This window comes from Phycodurus eques, chromosome 2 (genome assembly GCF_024500275.1).
Source record: "Phycodurus eques isolate BA_2022a chromosome 2, UOR_Pequ_1.1, whole genome shotgun sequence".
In the NCBI taxonomy this organism is placed as follows: domain Eukaryota; kingdom Metazoa; phylum Chordata; class Actinopteri; order Syngnathiformes; family Syngnathidae; genus Phycodurus; species Phycodurus eques.
Window position 1 is genome coordinate 21,454,637 of NC_084526.1, and position 18,287 is coordinate 21,472,923.

General features: G+C 41.3%; 1 protein-coding gene across 1 annotated transcript in view; it reads left to right on the plus strand.

Moving 5' to 3' along the window:
- Positions 1–18,287, plus strand: part of ntrk3b (neurotrophic tyrosine kinase, receptor, type 3b) — a 342,714-nt gene that overhangs the window by 64,651 nt on the left and 259,776 nt on the right. The window contains exon 3 of the mRNA XM_061669747.1: positions 1,335–1,406. Within this exon, the coding sequence (XP_061525731.1) occupies positions 1,335–1,406 (72 nt within the window). The remainder of the gene's footprint in view (positions 1–1,334; positions 1,407–18,287) is intronic.

Consider the following 18,287-nt stretch of genomic DNA (forward strand, 5'->3'; position numbering starts at 1 on the left):
TTTTATCAGTATCTATTTAAATAGAGATCTACAAACCTCTGGTTGATAAATCATCCTGTTTACTGCTCTTGTCTCTTTACTTTGAAATGAAATGATTGAATGAGATTTCATTTAATTGAATGACAATGATTATGGTTGCGCCACCCTGACATTTAGGAAATTTAAATTGTTGTACAAAAGTTTTGCAGTTATTTTAACAGCTATTGATATATATTAAAAACATTATCCAAAAGTCTTCAAACATAAAAGAATGCCAGAGTGCTTTATTTTGCCTTTATCATAATCAAGATAACATATTTAATCGTTTTGTTCATCTTCTCAACTGCTCGGACAGCTGCATCACCTGATTGAGAGATGAAAACATAAAATAAAGTAATTATTCCAATTAACTCAGAAATATATGAAAATAAATGTTTTAAAGAATAAAGTGATAGATGTCATAAATAGATGAAATTACTTTTTTAAAAATGATTTTCATTTTGAAGGACTCAGACACAATAATATGCATGTCATGTCAGTGACCCTCTCCGTGCGTGACTGGAGCATTGTCACTTGGCCGGTGTGGCAAAAGACAACCTTATTGAATACCGGTTGAGCAGGTGATAACTGTGGGTGACTTAAATATGTCCTTTATTATGTACCTCAAGAATCTATCCCCACTCATGCATACAGGCTAAATTATATGTGACGTATACATGATGTACGTAAGCTTCTTGGAAGTCTCAAAATTGACATGAATGTTTGGTTTATTGAACACTAAACTGTCTTTGGTTCATTGAAGACTCCACGCGGTCTTGATGTTTATGAAACTTAATATTATGTTCATTAATGACTCTGAATTGTCTTTATAACAATGTGGTGTGATTAACTTCCGAGTCTCAGTCAAAACCCCACAGAGGCATGATGGGAATATAATGTGCACTGCATAGTTACAAGGTGCATGATGATGATGTCAGCGAAGGACATCTTTGATAACAGCATTAGAACTTCACGATTCACTAGTAAAAGACTAAATTGTCAATTTCTTTTGAGGTATAGAAACATTTTAATTATGTTAACTGAAGGCTGTAAACTGTCTTTGATGTTTCCAAAAAACGTACACTGCAGTGGATACAGAGTCTGTGCCAGAATGCACCTCTTTGAGATTTAATATGTTCACATATTTTTGGGGGGGCTGAGTTACATAATTTTAAAAACTAATAAACGCATGCACGCACTCAGACCAAAAAGGAAACGAGAAGAAATGGAACAAATAGTGGTGTTCTCCCACGCTTTAGTGTTTTTGCTCTTTGTCACACTTTCACGCGCATTCTCTCCGCTTTTTTTCATTGCAGCACCATCATGAACTGCAACCTGAGGGTGATCCAGCCCCGAGCCTTTGCACAGAATCCACACCTACGTAACATGTGAGTAAATATCTCGTCTATATCCCTGTATACCAAGGGTGGGCAAAGTATGGCCCGTGTGCCACCCATCTCTCACTCCGTTCTTTAATCTGGCCCACCGTTACATTGTCAAGAGTCCTGTAATATTTGTTGTATTAATTTAGCTGTTTTTTTAAATTCATATATCTCAATAAATAATTGCTTAACGAAATGTATTTTACAAAAGCAAATAAAATAAACAAATTTACACATATTTTTAACATGTTTCATTTATTTTATTCAATAATGGCTTAATTGATTCATTCTATAAATTATAGTGAAAATATTTGTAAAATAAACAATTTGAACATGTCTCATTTAAATGATTAAAGGTGAAGTTTGTAGTTTTTAATAAACAATAACACTTTTTGATGTTATGTTATGTTATGTTATGTTATGTTATGTTATGTTAAAACTCCATGACCTGACAGTAGAATATTGTTAAAATTATCTTTTGAAAAATCATTCCTCTCTGGCCTCATGTTATGCCTATAATTTAACTTAATTATTATTTTAAAACTTGTCCCACCGCAACAGGAACAGCCTATCAAAGACATTTGATGTGCACACACACGCGGGCACACACCTTGTTGTCAGAACACCCAGTAGCATCGCGAAGACTTTTATTTGATCGGATGCTTCCCTTGCAGTTAGCAGGAAATTGGACAAATCCCGAGACGTAACAAGGGTGAACATACAGTATGTAACGTGCATGTTCACGTTAGTGAGGGGGGGAGGGCGTGGGGGAGGGAGCAGTGAATTGAGAATAAATTCAAATCCTGCTAGCTTCAAGCAGTTTGAAAACTGCAAACTCCATCTTCAAATGATTGGTTAATTTATTTATACCAAACAATAATAAAAATAGTAGAACATTTTGCATATACGTACATTCAACATTTATATTTAATTAATTAAATAATTGGTCTTATTTTAAATGATAACATAAAACTAATCAAAATAAGCAATTTTACATATACATTTTACATTTGTATTAAATAATTGGTTACTAAAATAAAATTGCATGAATTAGAAATGATGAAAATAAAGTAAATATAAATATTTTACATCTATTAATTTTTCTTTTTATTCAATATCTCAATTATTAATTAGTTAACTGATTTATTGTAAGACTCTAAATTGCCCGTAGGTGTGACTGTGAGTGCGAATGGTTGTCTGTTTGTATGTGCCCTGCGATTGGCTGGCAACCAGTTCAGGGTGTACCCCGCCTCCTGCCCGATGATAGCTGGGATAGGCTCCAGCACGCCCGCGACCCTAGTGAGGAGAAGCGGCTCAGAAAATGGATGGATGGATTTATTGTAAATAGAAATATGACATTACAAATTCCACATATACATTTTTAAATATATTAAGTTTACAATTAATTATAATTAAATTAATTATGTATAATCAAATGTAAAATGAAAATTGATTATTATTGAATTATTAAAAAACCTTGACATATTTCACGTGTTTATCTTTTTCTGATTTTTTTTCCCCCTGATAAATGGTTAATTAATTATAATTAAATATACTATAAATAAAAGAGGCAGCACGGTGGACGACTGCCAAGAACATCTTCCTCACAGTTCTGAGGACTGGGGTTCAAATCCCGGCCCCGCCTGTGTGGAGTTTGCAAAACCACGTGCCTGCGTAGGTTTTCTCCGGGCACTCCGGTTTCCTCCCACATTCCAAAAACATGCACGGTAGGTTGATTGGAGACTCTAAATTGCCCGTAGGTGTGAATGTGAATGGGAATGGTTGTTTGTTTATATGTGCCCTACGATTGGCTGGAAGACCAGTTCAGGATGTATCCCGCCTAGCTGGGATAGGCTCCAGCACCAACACGACCCGAGTGAGGAGAAGCGGCTCAAAAAAAATGGATGGATGGATGGATGGATGAATAAAATAACAGCGGCGAGTTGTTAGCACATCCGCCTCACAGTTCTTCTGCATGTTATTCCATTGCTTGTGTGGGTTTCCTCCAGGTACTCCTGCTTCCTCCCAAATTCCAAGGACAACAAAAACACCTTCTTAGTTTACTTGAAGACTCAATTGTTAATGAGTGGAAATGGTTGTTTGTCTATACGTGCCCTGCGATTTGCTGACAACCAGTCCACGATATACCCCGTCTCTCGCTCAAGGTCAGCTAGCACAGTATCGGCTCCAGTTTACCCGCGACCCTTGTGATAATTAGCGTTATAGAAAATGGATGGATGGATAAATAAAATAACAGGAGAATAAAATATTTTATTAGAATAAACTATTTGACATGCATTACTTACACATTACATGCATAAACATTTAACTTTTGAAAGTTTGCCCACCCCTGCCGTATATAATACAGCGTGGCTTGTCGATCATTGAGTTGAGCATTGAGCACAAGATGATTTTGTTCATAGAGTGACTTTGAGTCACGGGCTAGGGTATGGAGGAGGGGGGTGAATGGAGGCAGCGCCATTAGTGTGGCCGAGTGGCGCCTGTCTTAAATGAGACATCCATCATTTGCCTTATATAATTGGATACCTATCTGCACAGTCTCAATGTACCAAAGAGAAGACAAAGAAAAAGGAGACATGCTCCCATTTAGCCAACCGCTAAATGGTCAATTTGTCCAGCAGGACCGAGCGGTGCGCTGGTGAAGAGCAAACTAATTTCTTTAACAAAAGGCTTAGCGTATGACAGCCCGTTATCACAATGTTATTTTCCAGGAGTAAGAACGACCCGAAGAACTCGGTCACAGTCTTTTACCTGAACATGCTGCCATTTGCAGTTTGTACTAGGCAACTGAATGTGATCTGTACTCTGTGGGCAGCACGTTGAAGAATTGGTTAGCACTACTGCCTCGCAAAACTGCAGGTAAAGGTTAGAATCTGGTCTCGACCTTTTTGGGTCCTGTGCTAGATTACCTCAGAGTATTCCCCATAATATCCTCATTGTCTTTAATACAACATGTATATTAGTTGCTTTGAATACTCTAAAAGGTGAGGGTGTTGTTGAAACGTGTAAAGGCCTTTTTACACTGCACCTGGTTTTATTGGTGTTCACCGCGGGGCAGGGACAACGGCACTCGGGTGGAAGCTTGCCAATATTTAGAAATGGTTGTTTAGCAGCCAAACAGGAAGTACCGTGGACACTTTTCCCGCTAGTTGGGCCACTGCTGTTAACACTCTGAAATCACTCCACCAACCCCTCTGCTATTGGATGTGCCATCTGACGTCACACCGACGCTGCTCCCGAGATAATCATTTCTGAACTCGAGGCTACACAATTCTACACGGCGTTCCGTGGTTGCGCCTTCGCTGTACTTATACACAATGAACGGGTTCGTCAACGGCGTTCTGCGCCCTGGTAAGTGCAATATGAATAGGCCTTTATGGCCACACACGCAGACACATACAAACACAGACACACACACACACGCACTTTGTGTGAGTCATGACCGCCGCCAAACCCCTGAGACTGGCTCATTGAATCCCTGGGGTTCGATAGAACCCAGATTAAGAACCACTGGTTTAGTCCAAGACTAAATTGTGTTTGTTTAAAAAAAACAAAAACGAATGTTAGTTTAGTCCAAGACTCTTGTCTTTGATGTTTATGAAACATGTATTAGCTTCATCAAACCCTCTAAATCATCTTTGATGTATACAATCTATGTTAGTTTCATTGCACTCATTAGATTGTCTTTGATGTTTACAAGAAGAAGAATGTTAGGTTTGTGGCGTGTTTCCACGTGTCGTCCATTGATTGACTCGTGATGAGTCCAGGGTATGAGCCCGGTTCTCTCCCTGCATTACTGGCCTATGCTCCATTTGAGCTCCCCTCAGCCCTGCCGGTGTAAAGTGTGTGTTTACTGGAGGCAACTTTGGAGGAAATAACTTGTAATGGCAACATTAAAGTAAATGCAGCAGTGTGAGACTCGACTGACCCTTCAGATTTACGAGGCGATCTCACAGCTTTAGTGTGTGTGTGTATCTGTCCACTTTTATCTGCGTGGGCGATCGGGAATGCTAATCAAAATCGTCTGCGTTTAATGAAACATTAATCCTCCCTCCACTTGTATTTTCTCTCCTCACTTCTGGCCAAAGTAAATAACTAGTTGTTGTTTGGAGTAATTGCGCTATAGCGGCGACGTCCCCTCCTGGCGATCAGTGCTAACTAATTAGCGTTGGTTGCTAACTAATTATCGTTAATTTATTTGCCTTCTCCATTGTGAACGAAAACGAGTTTGTTAGGTCCGTTTAACAGTCTACTCACGAAAACATTTATTACGACTACATTATTATTAGACTAAGTTGACTTCGGTGTTAGCAAAAACCACTTCATTATTCATTGAAGATTCTAAATTGTTTTTGATGTATACAAAAACATGTTCGGTTCATTGAAGACAAAATCATCTTTGATATTTATCGAAAAGGTAACTGAACATTTTACATCTTTAATGTTTACTGAAAAACAATGTTTACGGACTGAAGTAGACCGTGAAAAAAATACAGTACAGGACAGCAACTCTTCACCTCACACCAAGCGATTAAGCACCGCACATCGACTGACCCGCCACAGCAGAAAAACCCCAAACCTGTGTTGGGTTTTGAGGCTCCTCATACAGTATACTGTACTGTATTATTTTTTTACTGAACCACAAAAACATAGCACGAATGTCATGGAATAAGCGGATTGCCAAAAAGAGGAAACGGGTGAGAATAAAGGAGAGATTGTGGATATTTTGAGAAGCTGTTTGCAATGGCCCATTCACTGACTGCACCCGTGTATTTTGTCGATAGAAACTCTTCATGCTTTGCTTTCTAACCACAAGTACATATGAAATAAATACAATAGAGTTGAGTATTATTCACACACAACACAATGCGGTATGTTACGGTCGTTGTTAACTAAATTGATTACGTACGTACGTTAGGTAGATTGAGGACTAAATTGACTTTGATGGTTATACAAACACGTAATTTGGGTTTGTTGAAGTCTCTAAATTGCCTTTGACGGGTACAATAATATGTAGGTTAGGTTCATCGAAGACTAAATTGTAGTGATGTGTTGGTCGCGAACAAAACGACTCTTAGAGCCTTCACTCTTTGAGTGAACGACGAGAGCCGGTCCCTGATTGGAAGCTGATCGTCGTTCATTTCTAAGACATGATTGGTCAGTGCGTGTGCTGTCATCGCTAACCGGGCGAAACTGAGCGGAGAGGGGCAGCAGTTAGACACAACCACAGAGAAGGGAGAGAGACAAGAGAGAAACAGATCAAGGGACTACTAGTAGAGAGACAACACAAACACGTTGGTAAGGAATATCGAGAGTTAAGAAAATGAGTGATAGCAGGAAAAGGATGAAAATCTGGACACATACAACTTCAGTGAGAATACAAAGGCAGAGTGGAGAGTCTGCAGCAACCAAAAGAAATCTATTATCAAGCAGGCTCCAGAAACAACCTGCACAGGGACCAATTCGTGCATTGGGAAGAATAAAGACAAGCATTAGAATCTTATATTAGTGATGGTGTGAGGAAACCGGAGTGCCCGGAGAAAACCCACACAGGTGTTTGAGAGCTTGCTGAGAGAGAGATAAGTGATAATTTAGCTTAAGTTTTATTTATTTTTTTCAAACAACAGTGAACGTGAACTTCATGGATGGATCATTAACTGAATGAGGAAGCACTTGAATGATTTTGTGAAAAAGAACTGAACGATTCGGTGAACGAATCTTTTGAACTAATCTTTTTAAAGATCTCATTCTAATGATTCAGTACACTCAAAAGAACTGCCATGCCCATCACTATAAAAGAACTGAATGATTCGGCGACTGAATCTTTTGAACAAATCTTTTTAAAGAACCGATTCTAATGATTCAGTACACTCATAAGAACTGCCGCACCCATCATTAGGGGGACGAAAATGAAATGTATGTATGAAAGATTTTGGGATTTACGTGTTTTTTGTCTCGACCTTGTACGAAAACACATACATTTACTTTAGTGGTTATGAAAATATTAGGTTCATTGAAGACTCAAATTCGTTTTTGATGTATATGAAAAAAATGTGCATCAGATAGGAAAATTATATATAATCAAAGAAAAGTAACTTAGTTACTATACCGAACTATATTGGAAAGCACTATGATTTTTATCCATGAAAAGTGCTATAGAAATAATTTAATTATCTACTAGTTGTTGCTGAAGTTGAAAATGTATGTATTGTACTACAATCATTTTAATAAAATATTTCAATACGCTTTATTATAAACTGCAGACCAATGTTAAATCACCCTGTACAATACATTACAGATAAAAAGGAGTCAAGTAGATTAATTAAAAAGAGTTTAATTAGGCAGGTTTATCATATACATTCGCAATGGATTAAACTGCATGCTGAGCGTGTGATCGTATCCAGTTTGGCCTCAATTTGTGATGAAGAGCGTCCTCAGGGGTAAAGCACAAGCTGAGCTTCTGATTCGGACAGGTCACTCTTACGCATAATAATTATTTTCGCGTGAAATCATCATCATCATCTTCATCATTCGCCTTGTGGTCACCTAGCAACCATCCACCCACATTTACAGCACAAGGGACTCTGTAGCGAGATTTGAGGTCAGGTTTTATTAATTTCAAAATGCATGTATTTAGTTTGAGATTAAGATAAGCAATATGAGTGTGCTTGACGGCGACAAACCCTGAAAAGGCTTTTATTTTGGCACATTGCTGTGTTGCATTAGTGCAGAGCTGTAAACATCACACTTTTTGCATTTAATTTAGGTCTTAGGTGAGCTGTTGCTAAAATTTAAGGTGATAATCCCTGCCTGTTGTCTCTGCATTCTTTCTGACATTTTTTTTAAGATGCAACACCAGATATAACAGCACACTTGACTTGAGAGCAGAACAACAAGACCTTGTTATCTCAGCCACTTAATCAACATGAAGTTGGTATTGAGTTACTTTGGTGCCATGCACATTGAATGAGGAAAAACAAACGTTTCGCAAATTTAAAGTCAACCACATGTAGTTAAAATTTGGTAGCAATCTGACAAAATAGAGGTTATCAATGGATAGAAGAGTGTTAAACACGAATGAGTCCTAGAAACGGATATGGATGAACAATTTTATGTCACTTTTTATGTCGAAAATTTGCCAAAGTTTTCTGCCCGGAAATCAATGTAAATTATTTGGAATCTTCAGACCGAAACCTTCACAGAAAATGCCCCATAAGATGTTCAACCAGGCCATCTGATTTTTCAATGGTGTCTGCTCAAACAATCAAATTTTCAAACTGAGAGCAATTACATAGCCAGATTTACTTCTAATTTTACAGAAAACAGCTGTCGGGCCCGAATAATAGTAAATCAAGGACGTAGATTTATGTCGTGGACGAATCCTAGAATGTGTGAGTTTTGAGGACGAAATCAAGGAACATTTTCATCTTTGTCAGAACCACAGAAAATCTCAGCCGAATTGAAAATTTCAAAAGTGAGGTCCATGGTAAAGGGATTTCCCAACAACGTAATCTGATTATTTATTTTTTTTGTCCTGTTCGACTGGTAGGTCAAACAGAAAGGAGGATCTGTTTTCCTTTTATGCCAGAATAGTTTTACTGTGCCACAGTCGACTTTTTAAGAAGCCACTGTGGTTCTTTTTATTCTGATCGATTTTTATTGAAAATTTCAGTCTGGCAGAATAAGGTTTTAAAGGGGAGTGACAGAAAAAAACAAAAGGGATTGACAGTGAAAATGTAAAATGATATAGGAAGAAAAGAGAACAAAAGACAGGACATTAGCTGTAATAAAGATGAGGAAAGTAAATCATTGTATGCCTACTACAATGACACATTAGATTGCAGTGTTGTATGGGGCAGGAGAGCTTCACCCTGTGAAGGAACGACAGGACAATATAGGATCAATATAGTTAGTTAATATGGTAAGTTAATAAAGTTATTTATCGCAACGAGTGAGTGGCCCCTCACCAATCGATTGACACCATCTCGCATACACTATAACCTTCAGAAGTGTCCTGTAATTGCTGCGCCTGCACCGCGGGGGCTGAGGACCCCATCCAGCTGATAGGCGGGGTCGGGCCCAGGAGTCCACCCTTAAGTGGCCCAGTGGACGGGACACCGCCCACACCGAGGGACCCAGGATGGTCCACCAGCACAACCGAGGCGCCCCAAAGCTGGCCACCCGGAAGAGGCCGCAGAGGCCCAAACCACCAACCCAACTGCCCTGTGGGCCCTGCCACCGCCCCCTACACCTACCTCCAGGAGAGTGAGACGCCCCCCACCAACCTGCAAGGCCCGCCAATGTAGCCAGTCTCCACCCAGCCAGAGGTGAGACAGTGTCCCCAGCTTGGTGGAAGGAGGGTGGATAGGGAAGCCCAACATGGGAACGATAAGGAGGGCACCCCAGAGAGCAGCCACGGGGCATGAGAGCGGAGCCCCCACCCCAAAAACATAATCTGAAAAGAACAAGTATAACCTTGTGTGAGAAAACACAATTTTGGTGGACCTCCGCTAAATTCACACAACCTATATCCGGCACAGTGAAATGGAAAGAAAATGGCAGCCGTTTTTCTGGATTGAGTAACATACCTTCCTTCGGACAGGTCTGTCTTTGAAGGACCCCTGGAAATGGCCAAAAAGACCATGAAATGGCTACTTCAAAATAAAATGGCAGAGTTGTACTCATGTTTGATATGCCTACCAAATGTCATGTTTGCTAGTGAAACTGGCTTTAGGGCTTGATTTTTAGACATTGCCCTTATTACTTATATTATATGTGTTATGATCCGTGTTCTTGTTGACTTGTGTATCTTGGGTTTGGTTTTGTTTCATGTTATTTCATGTTTTTGTGGCTCTTGTTCATGTCTTGTGAGCTTATTAGGGTTTCCTTTCCACCTATTTTCATCAGCCCTGATGTGTCATGCAATCAGCTCCCTCCAGCCATTCGTGTCTTGTCCAGGTGTGTCTCGTTTCATCAGTTGGTTTGTATTTAGTTCCCTGTAATCATCAGTCGCATTTCCGTAGACTTGTTTCAGGTCGTTGTGAGTCTGTTCCCAATCTTTGTTTGTTACTTTGAGTCTTGTTTTTTGGGACTTTGTTATTTAATTCAGTAGTTTGATTACTCCACGTGGCTTGTTTGTTTGCCTTTTCTTTTTTTTTTTGCGAGAATAAATCCATTCATCCATCCATCCATTTTCTGAGCCCCTTATCCTCACAAGGGAGTGCTGGAGCCTATCCCAGCTATCTTCGGGCAGGAGGCGGGGTACACCCTGAACTGGTTGCCAGGCAATCGCAGGGCACATACAAACAAACAACCATCCATACTCACATTCACACCTACGGGCAATTTAGAGTCTTCAATCAACCTACCACGCATGTTTTTGGGATGTGGGAGAAAATCGGAGTGCCCGGAGAAAACCCACGCAGGCACAGGGAGAACATGCAAACTCCACACAGGCGGGGCTGGGGATGGAACACAGGTCCTCAGAACTGTGAGGCAGACGCTCTAACCAGTCGCCCAACGTGCCGCTCGAGAATAAATCCCTTTTTTTTTTTTATTTACACCAACTTCTCTGCCTCACTTCTCCTGCTTCCCTGCATTTGGGTTCACCTTTTGCCACCATCACCACAAATCCTTGACAGAGGTGTTTTACGGCAATTAATTTAACTTTGTTGCCAAGCTCTGCCCACATGCAAAATAACTCAGGAATAATAATTTAATTAATAACTTAGAATTGCCCATCTGTCTTGTATACAATACAGCCCTATGGGGGGCACAAGCCAGTGCAAACTGCAGCCCGGTCCCAAGCCTGGATAAATGCAGAGGCTTGTGTCAGGAAGAGCATCCGTCTTAAAAATTGGCCAAACAAATCTGTAATCTGAAAGAGGTTACCGACCATAAAGTAGTGGTAGGGGAGAGTGTGGCTTGATAGCATAGGTTAGTGGTGTGTAAGATGACTCTGGTGTTGGGGAGGAAGATTAAGAAAACAAAGGCAGAGCAGAGAGCCATGTGGTGGAAGCTGATAAAGGAATAGTGTTGTGCGGCTTTTCAAGAAGAGGTGAGACAAGCTCTCGGTGGACAGGAGGAGCTTCCAGAAGACTAGACCACTACAGCCCGGGTGATCAGAGAGACAGGCTGGGGAGTACTCAGTGTATCTTCTGGTAGGAAAGGGGAGAAGGAGACTTGGTGGTGGAACCTCAAAGTACAGGAAATCATACAAGGAAAGAGGTTAGCTGAGAAGAAGACACTGGGAGGACTGAGGAGAGGAGACAGGAATACATGGAGATGCGACGTAGGGCGAAGGTAGAGGTGGCAAAGGCCAAACAAATGGCATATGATGACATGTATGTTAGGTTGGACACTAAAGAAGGAGAGAAAGACCTATACAGGTTGGCCAGACAGAGGGATCGAGATGGGAAGGATGTGCAGCAGGTTAGGGTGATTAAGGATAGAGATGAAAATGTGTTGACTGGTGCCAGTAGTATGCTGGATTGATGGAAATAATACTTTGAGGAGTTGATGAATGAGGAAATTCAGAGAGAAAGAAGAGTACAAGAGGCAAGTGTGGTGGACCAGGAAGGAGCAATGATTAGTAAAGGGAAAGTTAGAAAGGAACTAAAGAGCATGAAAAATGGAAAGGCAGTTGATGACATACCTGTGGAGGTACAGAAGCATCTAGGAGAGGTGGCTGTGCAGTTTTTTACCAGCTTGTTCAATAGAATTCTCGCGGGTGAGAAGATGCCTGAGGAATGGAGGAAATGTGTGATGGTGCCCATTTTTAAGAACAAGAGTGATGTGCAGAGCTGTGGGAACTATAGAGGAATAAAGTTGATGAGCCACACAACGACGTTATGGGAAAGAGTAGTGGAGGCTAGACTCAGGACAGAAGTTAGTATTTGCGAGCAACAGTATGGTTTCATGCCAAGAAAGAGTACCACAGATGCATTATTTGCCTTGAGGGTGTTGATGGAGAAGTACAGAGAAGGTCAGAAGGAGCTACATTGTGTCTTTGTAGAACTAGAGAAAGCCTGTGACAGAGTACCCAGAGAGAAACTATGGTACTGCATGCTGAAGTCTGGAGTGACGAGAAGTATGTTAGAAAAATACAAGACATGTATGAGGGCAGCAGAACAGTGGTGAGTTGTGCTGTAGGTGTGACAGAGGAGTTTAAGGTGGAGGTGGGAGTCCCTCAGGGATCAGCCCTGAGCCCCTTCCTGTTTGGAGTGGTGATGGATAGGCTGACAGATGAGGTTAGACTGGAATCCCCATGGACCATGATGTTCACAGTTGATGTAATCTGCAGTGAAAGCAGGGAGCAGATGGATGAACCGTTAGAAAGGTGGCGGCATGCACTGGAAAGGAGAGGAATGAAGACATAATGTTAGAGAGAGCAGACTTCGATGGTTTGGACACATCCAGAGGAGAGAAAATGAGTATATTGGTAGATGGACGATGAGGACGGAGCTGCCAGCCAAGAGAGCTAGCGAAAGACCAAAGAGAAGGTTGATAGACGTAGTGAGGGAAGACATGAGGGTTGGTCTTAGAGAGGAGGATGCAGGCGATAGGCTTGCATGGGACCATGAGACCTTCATTTCCAGCAGTGCGTAAATGAGATTAATTTATCCCTCTGCTGACTGACTGGCGTTAAAGGTGAATGTAAATTACCGTATGATGCTCCACTCAACATACGCTTACACCACTGTCTAAATATTTGATCACGACTGTGAATGAGATGCAAACACGGCATGAGCAGTTTGACGCGCTGTTGTTTATTCTTGACGCCGATAATTAAAGTCAACTCTGGACCCACACTGTAAACAGTCAGAAAGAACTGTGCAGCCAAGCAGCACCCAGAAATCATAGCACGACTTCGTATCAATGAATGAATGATGCCATTTTAATTACTCCCCATGCTTCTTTAGTCCTGCACAGCACTTTTCCATGTTCCTACAGTCTTTTTTCCATGATAGTCTTTTTCCATGCTTGTACACTGTTTTCCCATGATAGCCTTTTTCCAAGCGGCTGCAGTCATTTCCCATGCTTCAAGTAATTTTCCCTTGCTGTTAAACAGCCTTTCCCCAGATCTCACGTTTTCCCCGTGCTCCTATACTTTTTTGTTTGCTCCCGAACAGTCCTTTTCAATGCACCTTTGCAGCCGTTTCCCATGCTCCAAACCATCCTCATTCGACACAGCATTTTTTCCTTGCTTCTGCCGAGCCCTCCTCCACAACCTTTTGCCATGCCTCAATGATTTCTCAAATTTTCTCCATGTTCCTAAACAACCTGTTTCCTTTCTCTGTGCAGCTTTTTCTAAAGCCCTAGTTTTTTCCAATGCTCCTACACAGCCCTTTTTCATGCTCCTACACAGACATTTCCCTTGCTCCAGACAGCCTTTTCCAAAGTTCCTCCACACCCTTTTTCCATGCTCCAGCACAGCCCTTTTTCCATGCTCACATTGTCTTTTTCCATTATCCTACACACCTTTTCCATGCTCCCATAGTCTTTTTCCATTATTCTACACACCTTTTCCATGCTCCTGTAAATTTTATCCATTATCTTAAATACCTTTTCCATGCTCATCCAAACTTTATCCATTATCTTACACACATTTTCCATGCCCCTACACCTTTTTTCCTTACTCCTATACAGCCTTTTCCATGCTTCGCGTAAAGGTTTTTTTTTTCCAGGCTCCTATGCAGCCGTTTTCCATGCTACTTCACAGCCTTTTTTCCATGCTCCTATGTAGCTTTTTCCATGGTCCTACGCAGCTTTCCCCCCCTTGCTCTGTGGAGATTTTTTCCATATTTAGTCGTTTTCATGCTCCTACACGTTTCCCTTGCTCTAAACAGCATTTTTCCATGATTATACACACCTTTTTCCATGCTCCTAAATTATTTTTCCACTATCCCAAACACTTCCATGCCCCAACGCACCTGTTTCAATAAAGCCTTTTTCCATGTTGCTGTACAGCTTTCCCATGCTCCTACACTTTTTTCCCCAATGCTCATACACAGCTCTTTTTCCATGCAGTCTTTTCCATTATCCTACATAGCTTTCCCACCCTCCAACAGTCTTTTTCCATGCTGACACACAATATGAGTATCCCTTCATGGTTTTTGCTATGCTCCAGCACAGCCTTTCACCATATAAGACGTAACTGCTGATATGGTGGACGCGTTAGCACAACAACACCCGGCGGGAGCAATTAGCCAAATTAGTGTGGATTTAGAGCATGTAAACATGCAAGATGAAGTTCATAATGTGGCTTTGAGTCTGGATGGTGGCCTTAGTGTGTGGCTGCCACAGGTGCCATTGTTTAGGCGCATGCGATAAACACATTTTCGCCCAATTAGCTGAGTGTAGAGACTGATTAATGTGCCCGTTTGATGACACATGCTCACTACTGTGTGTCAATTCCCGGCCTTTTTATTTTCTTTGTTTTGAGCAGTTCTCCCAGCAAAAATAGCTCAGACCAAAAGGTATACGCTTGTTTCGAGGGCAATTTCAACGGTTAATCGTACATGTGTACAGATGGTTATTTAAAAACATGCAACTGTTCATTTAAGTCATATCACGCTCAATTATAGGGCCAGCAACACTGAGGAGCAGTGTTCCCCGATGGGGTGCTTGGAATACTTAAAAAATTGTACTCTTGCTTTTGCTTGGACTATGAATGAGTCACAGGCCTGACCTATAACTGGGGGTGTGTGTAATGACTGACATGTAAAATGTCACAGACCAATAACTGGTACTGTATGCAATTGACATGTCGATTGACCCATGTTTTCATGAATAATAAGTCACCCGTTTTACCAATCACTGGTGCTGTGTAGTATCATTGATAAGTTGACTGACCAATAACTGGTGCTACACATAATAATTGACATGTAGATGCTTGAAGAATGAGACTGATTACACACTGATTCTGAATGAGACTGAGACTGATTACACACTGATTCTGCTTTTAATAATTTGACCTTACCTGACCAATATATGCATAGACTGAATTACATGACCAACCAACAAATAATGACTGTAATGATTGACATGTAGACCCGCAAATATTTGCATTAAGAATGAGTCGAATGACTGACTGATCACTGTACACACATGTAGTGGTTAACATTTTTCGTTATATGAATGAGTCAGGGCGGCACGGTGGCCGTCAGCCTCACAGTTCTAAGGACCCGGGTTCAATCCCCGGCCCCGACTGTGTGGAGTTTGCATGTTCTCCCCGTGCCTGTGTGGGTTTTCTCCGGGCACTCCGGTTTCCTCCCACATCCCAAAAACATGCATTAATTGGAGACTCTAAATTGCCCATAGGCATCACTGTGAGTGCGAATGGTTGTCTGTTTGTATGTGCCCTGCGATTGGCTGGTAACCAGTTCAGGGTGTACCCTGCCTCCTGCCCGATGACAGCTGGGATAGGCTCCAGCGCGCCCGCGACCCTAGTGAGGATAAGCGGCTCAGAAAATGGATGGATGGATGAATGAGTCACATGACCAGCCAGTGACTGCTATTGCCTTTAATTACCGACATGTAGATGTTTGCATGATGAAAGAGTCCTATAACCGACCAATAACTGGTGCTGCATGTTGATTGACCAAAGTCTGCTTAAAAAAATGAGTCACATGATTGACCAATCTGTGATGCTGCGTCTAATAACTGTCATCTAGACTGACCAATGTCTGTCACATGCACTCGCCATTACTGTCCCTCAACAAAAAAAGTGTTGTTACAAGGTCTCGGGCTTCCAACTCTTCTCCGCCACTTCTTTGGCCTGGTCTTTGTCCTGCCTGTGTCAAATTAAAGGTCAGATGGCTCGATGGCTGGGCGACTCTTTATTCTAATGCGACAGAGCGAGAATGAATCTGAAGGGAGCGTTGTCACGGTGGAGCAGGAAAGGTCAGTCCCTGTTGGGCGGTAGGATGCAGGGGGAGTCTCTCATTAAAATCCACCAGGCAACATTTTCTTATTGCTAAATGTCACTTCACTTTCATTCTCGGGTCAACTGGCCAGCCGGAGAATACCTTTAATTACAAGTGAAATGGTTCTCTGTTTACCTTGTCAAGACTTCGTCAGATGTAATACTTTCCCTTCTTTAAGATTTGGGGCTGACTAATGTGTCGCTACTATATGATTTAATACATGAATGGCCTTTAACAAGACAACAACACCAAAACAACAAATGCTTCATGGTCAGACGAACTTAATGGACCAGCTTTCTGTTGCACTTTTGAACTTCCCATCTGAAACAAACAACTATTTATTTTTAATGTCCACACATTGAGATACAATTAAGATGGGCTTTGATGGTTGGTCTTAAAGATATAAAACTGACTGGACAACGTCTGTATTGGAATGAGTCACGTCACTGACCAGTCACTCGTACTGACCAATGCTTGCATGAAATATAAGTCAACCAATGCTGAATGTGGTGATTGACCTGTAGACTGACCAGTGGTTCCAATCAACAATAAGTTACATAACTGACCAATCACCGGTGCTGTGTGTAATAGTTGCATTGTAGACAGACCAATGTTTGCACAGACTATAGGCTCTTTCGTTACCAGTGCAAATCCAGTGCTGCGCTTGTTGTAGCTCTGTGAGGAGGCTGGGTAGACCCGGTTTTGGTAATTTCGTGGACCGATGTAGCCCCAGTGAAATTAAAAGTTTTAAAAGTCTGTGCTGGTGTGGGCGTCATCACAGACGATTTCAATGCTGTCCAATCAAAGCACCATCTCTCCTTCCCTTCGAAAGTGGCGTAGTAATCCTGCATGGAGACATCTATATTTGGAAGAGGGCACAATGATCTGTGCGTGACTGGAGCATTGAACGTTAGCTGGTACCCTTATTAATACAGAATGTGCAGGTGAAAACCGCTAAAAATACAGTCCTCCTCACCATTATTGGACCCCTTCATTTTTTGCATAACCTGTATAATATCTTCAGAAATAAATGGACCAAACTTATATCATCAGGATCTTTTAATTAGCAATCCAAAGTAATTTAACAAAGAAAATTGGTTTTTCAACTTAGATATTGAAATTTCAAAGAAAATAAACCAGAAAACAGCATGTGGAAGCAATGTGGGCACCCCTCCTTAATATTTTGCTACACACCCTTTTGCAGTGATGACAGTCTCCAAACGTTTTTTGTATCCTATAAGCTTTTTACACTTCTCAGGTGGTATTTTCTCCGACTCTTCCTTTGCAGTTCTTGAACATTTGCAGAGTTATTTTCCCCAATGGCAGATTTCAGTGGACCCCAAAGGTTTTCAATTGTATTGAGCTCAGGACTCATTACTGCCCATTTTAAAACAGTTAATTGTTTCCTTTTCAACCAACCATTCCTGTGTGCTTTTGGATGTGTGCTTTGGGTCTTTGTCTTACTGGAGGACCCAAGATATTTGCCTCAAACAATGTTTTCATACCCTGGATAAGACATTTCACTCTAAAATCTCTTGATAAATTTCTGATTTCATGATACCTGTGATACAGTTGAGGCCTCCACTACCAGATGTAGCAAAGCAGCCCCCAGCATCATGGATCCTCCACAATGCTTTACTGCTGGCAGGGTGTTCTTTTCCTTAAAGGCTTATCCCCTATAACAATTGTTTCTTTACACCCCCCACCAACAGCACATAGCTGCGTGGCCAACAGTACGTGGGTCGATTTTAAAAGTATAATAACGATAATGTGTTCAATGAATTGATTTTGACACAGATTAAGAGGGTTGGATTCCCACTGTTGAAATAAGTCTGTCCTCCATCCCACATGTCCGAGGACCACGTGTCTGTCTGTCTGTCTGTAGTCCCATTAGGTTTAAGTTTAGATGGACTCTCTGACACCAAAATCTTACTCCGCC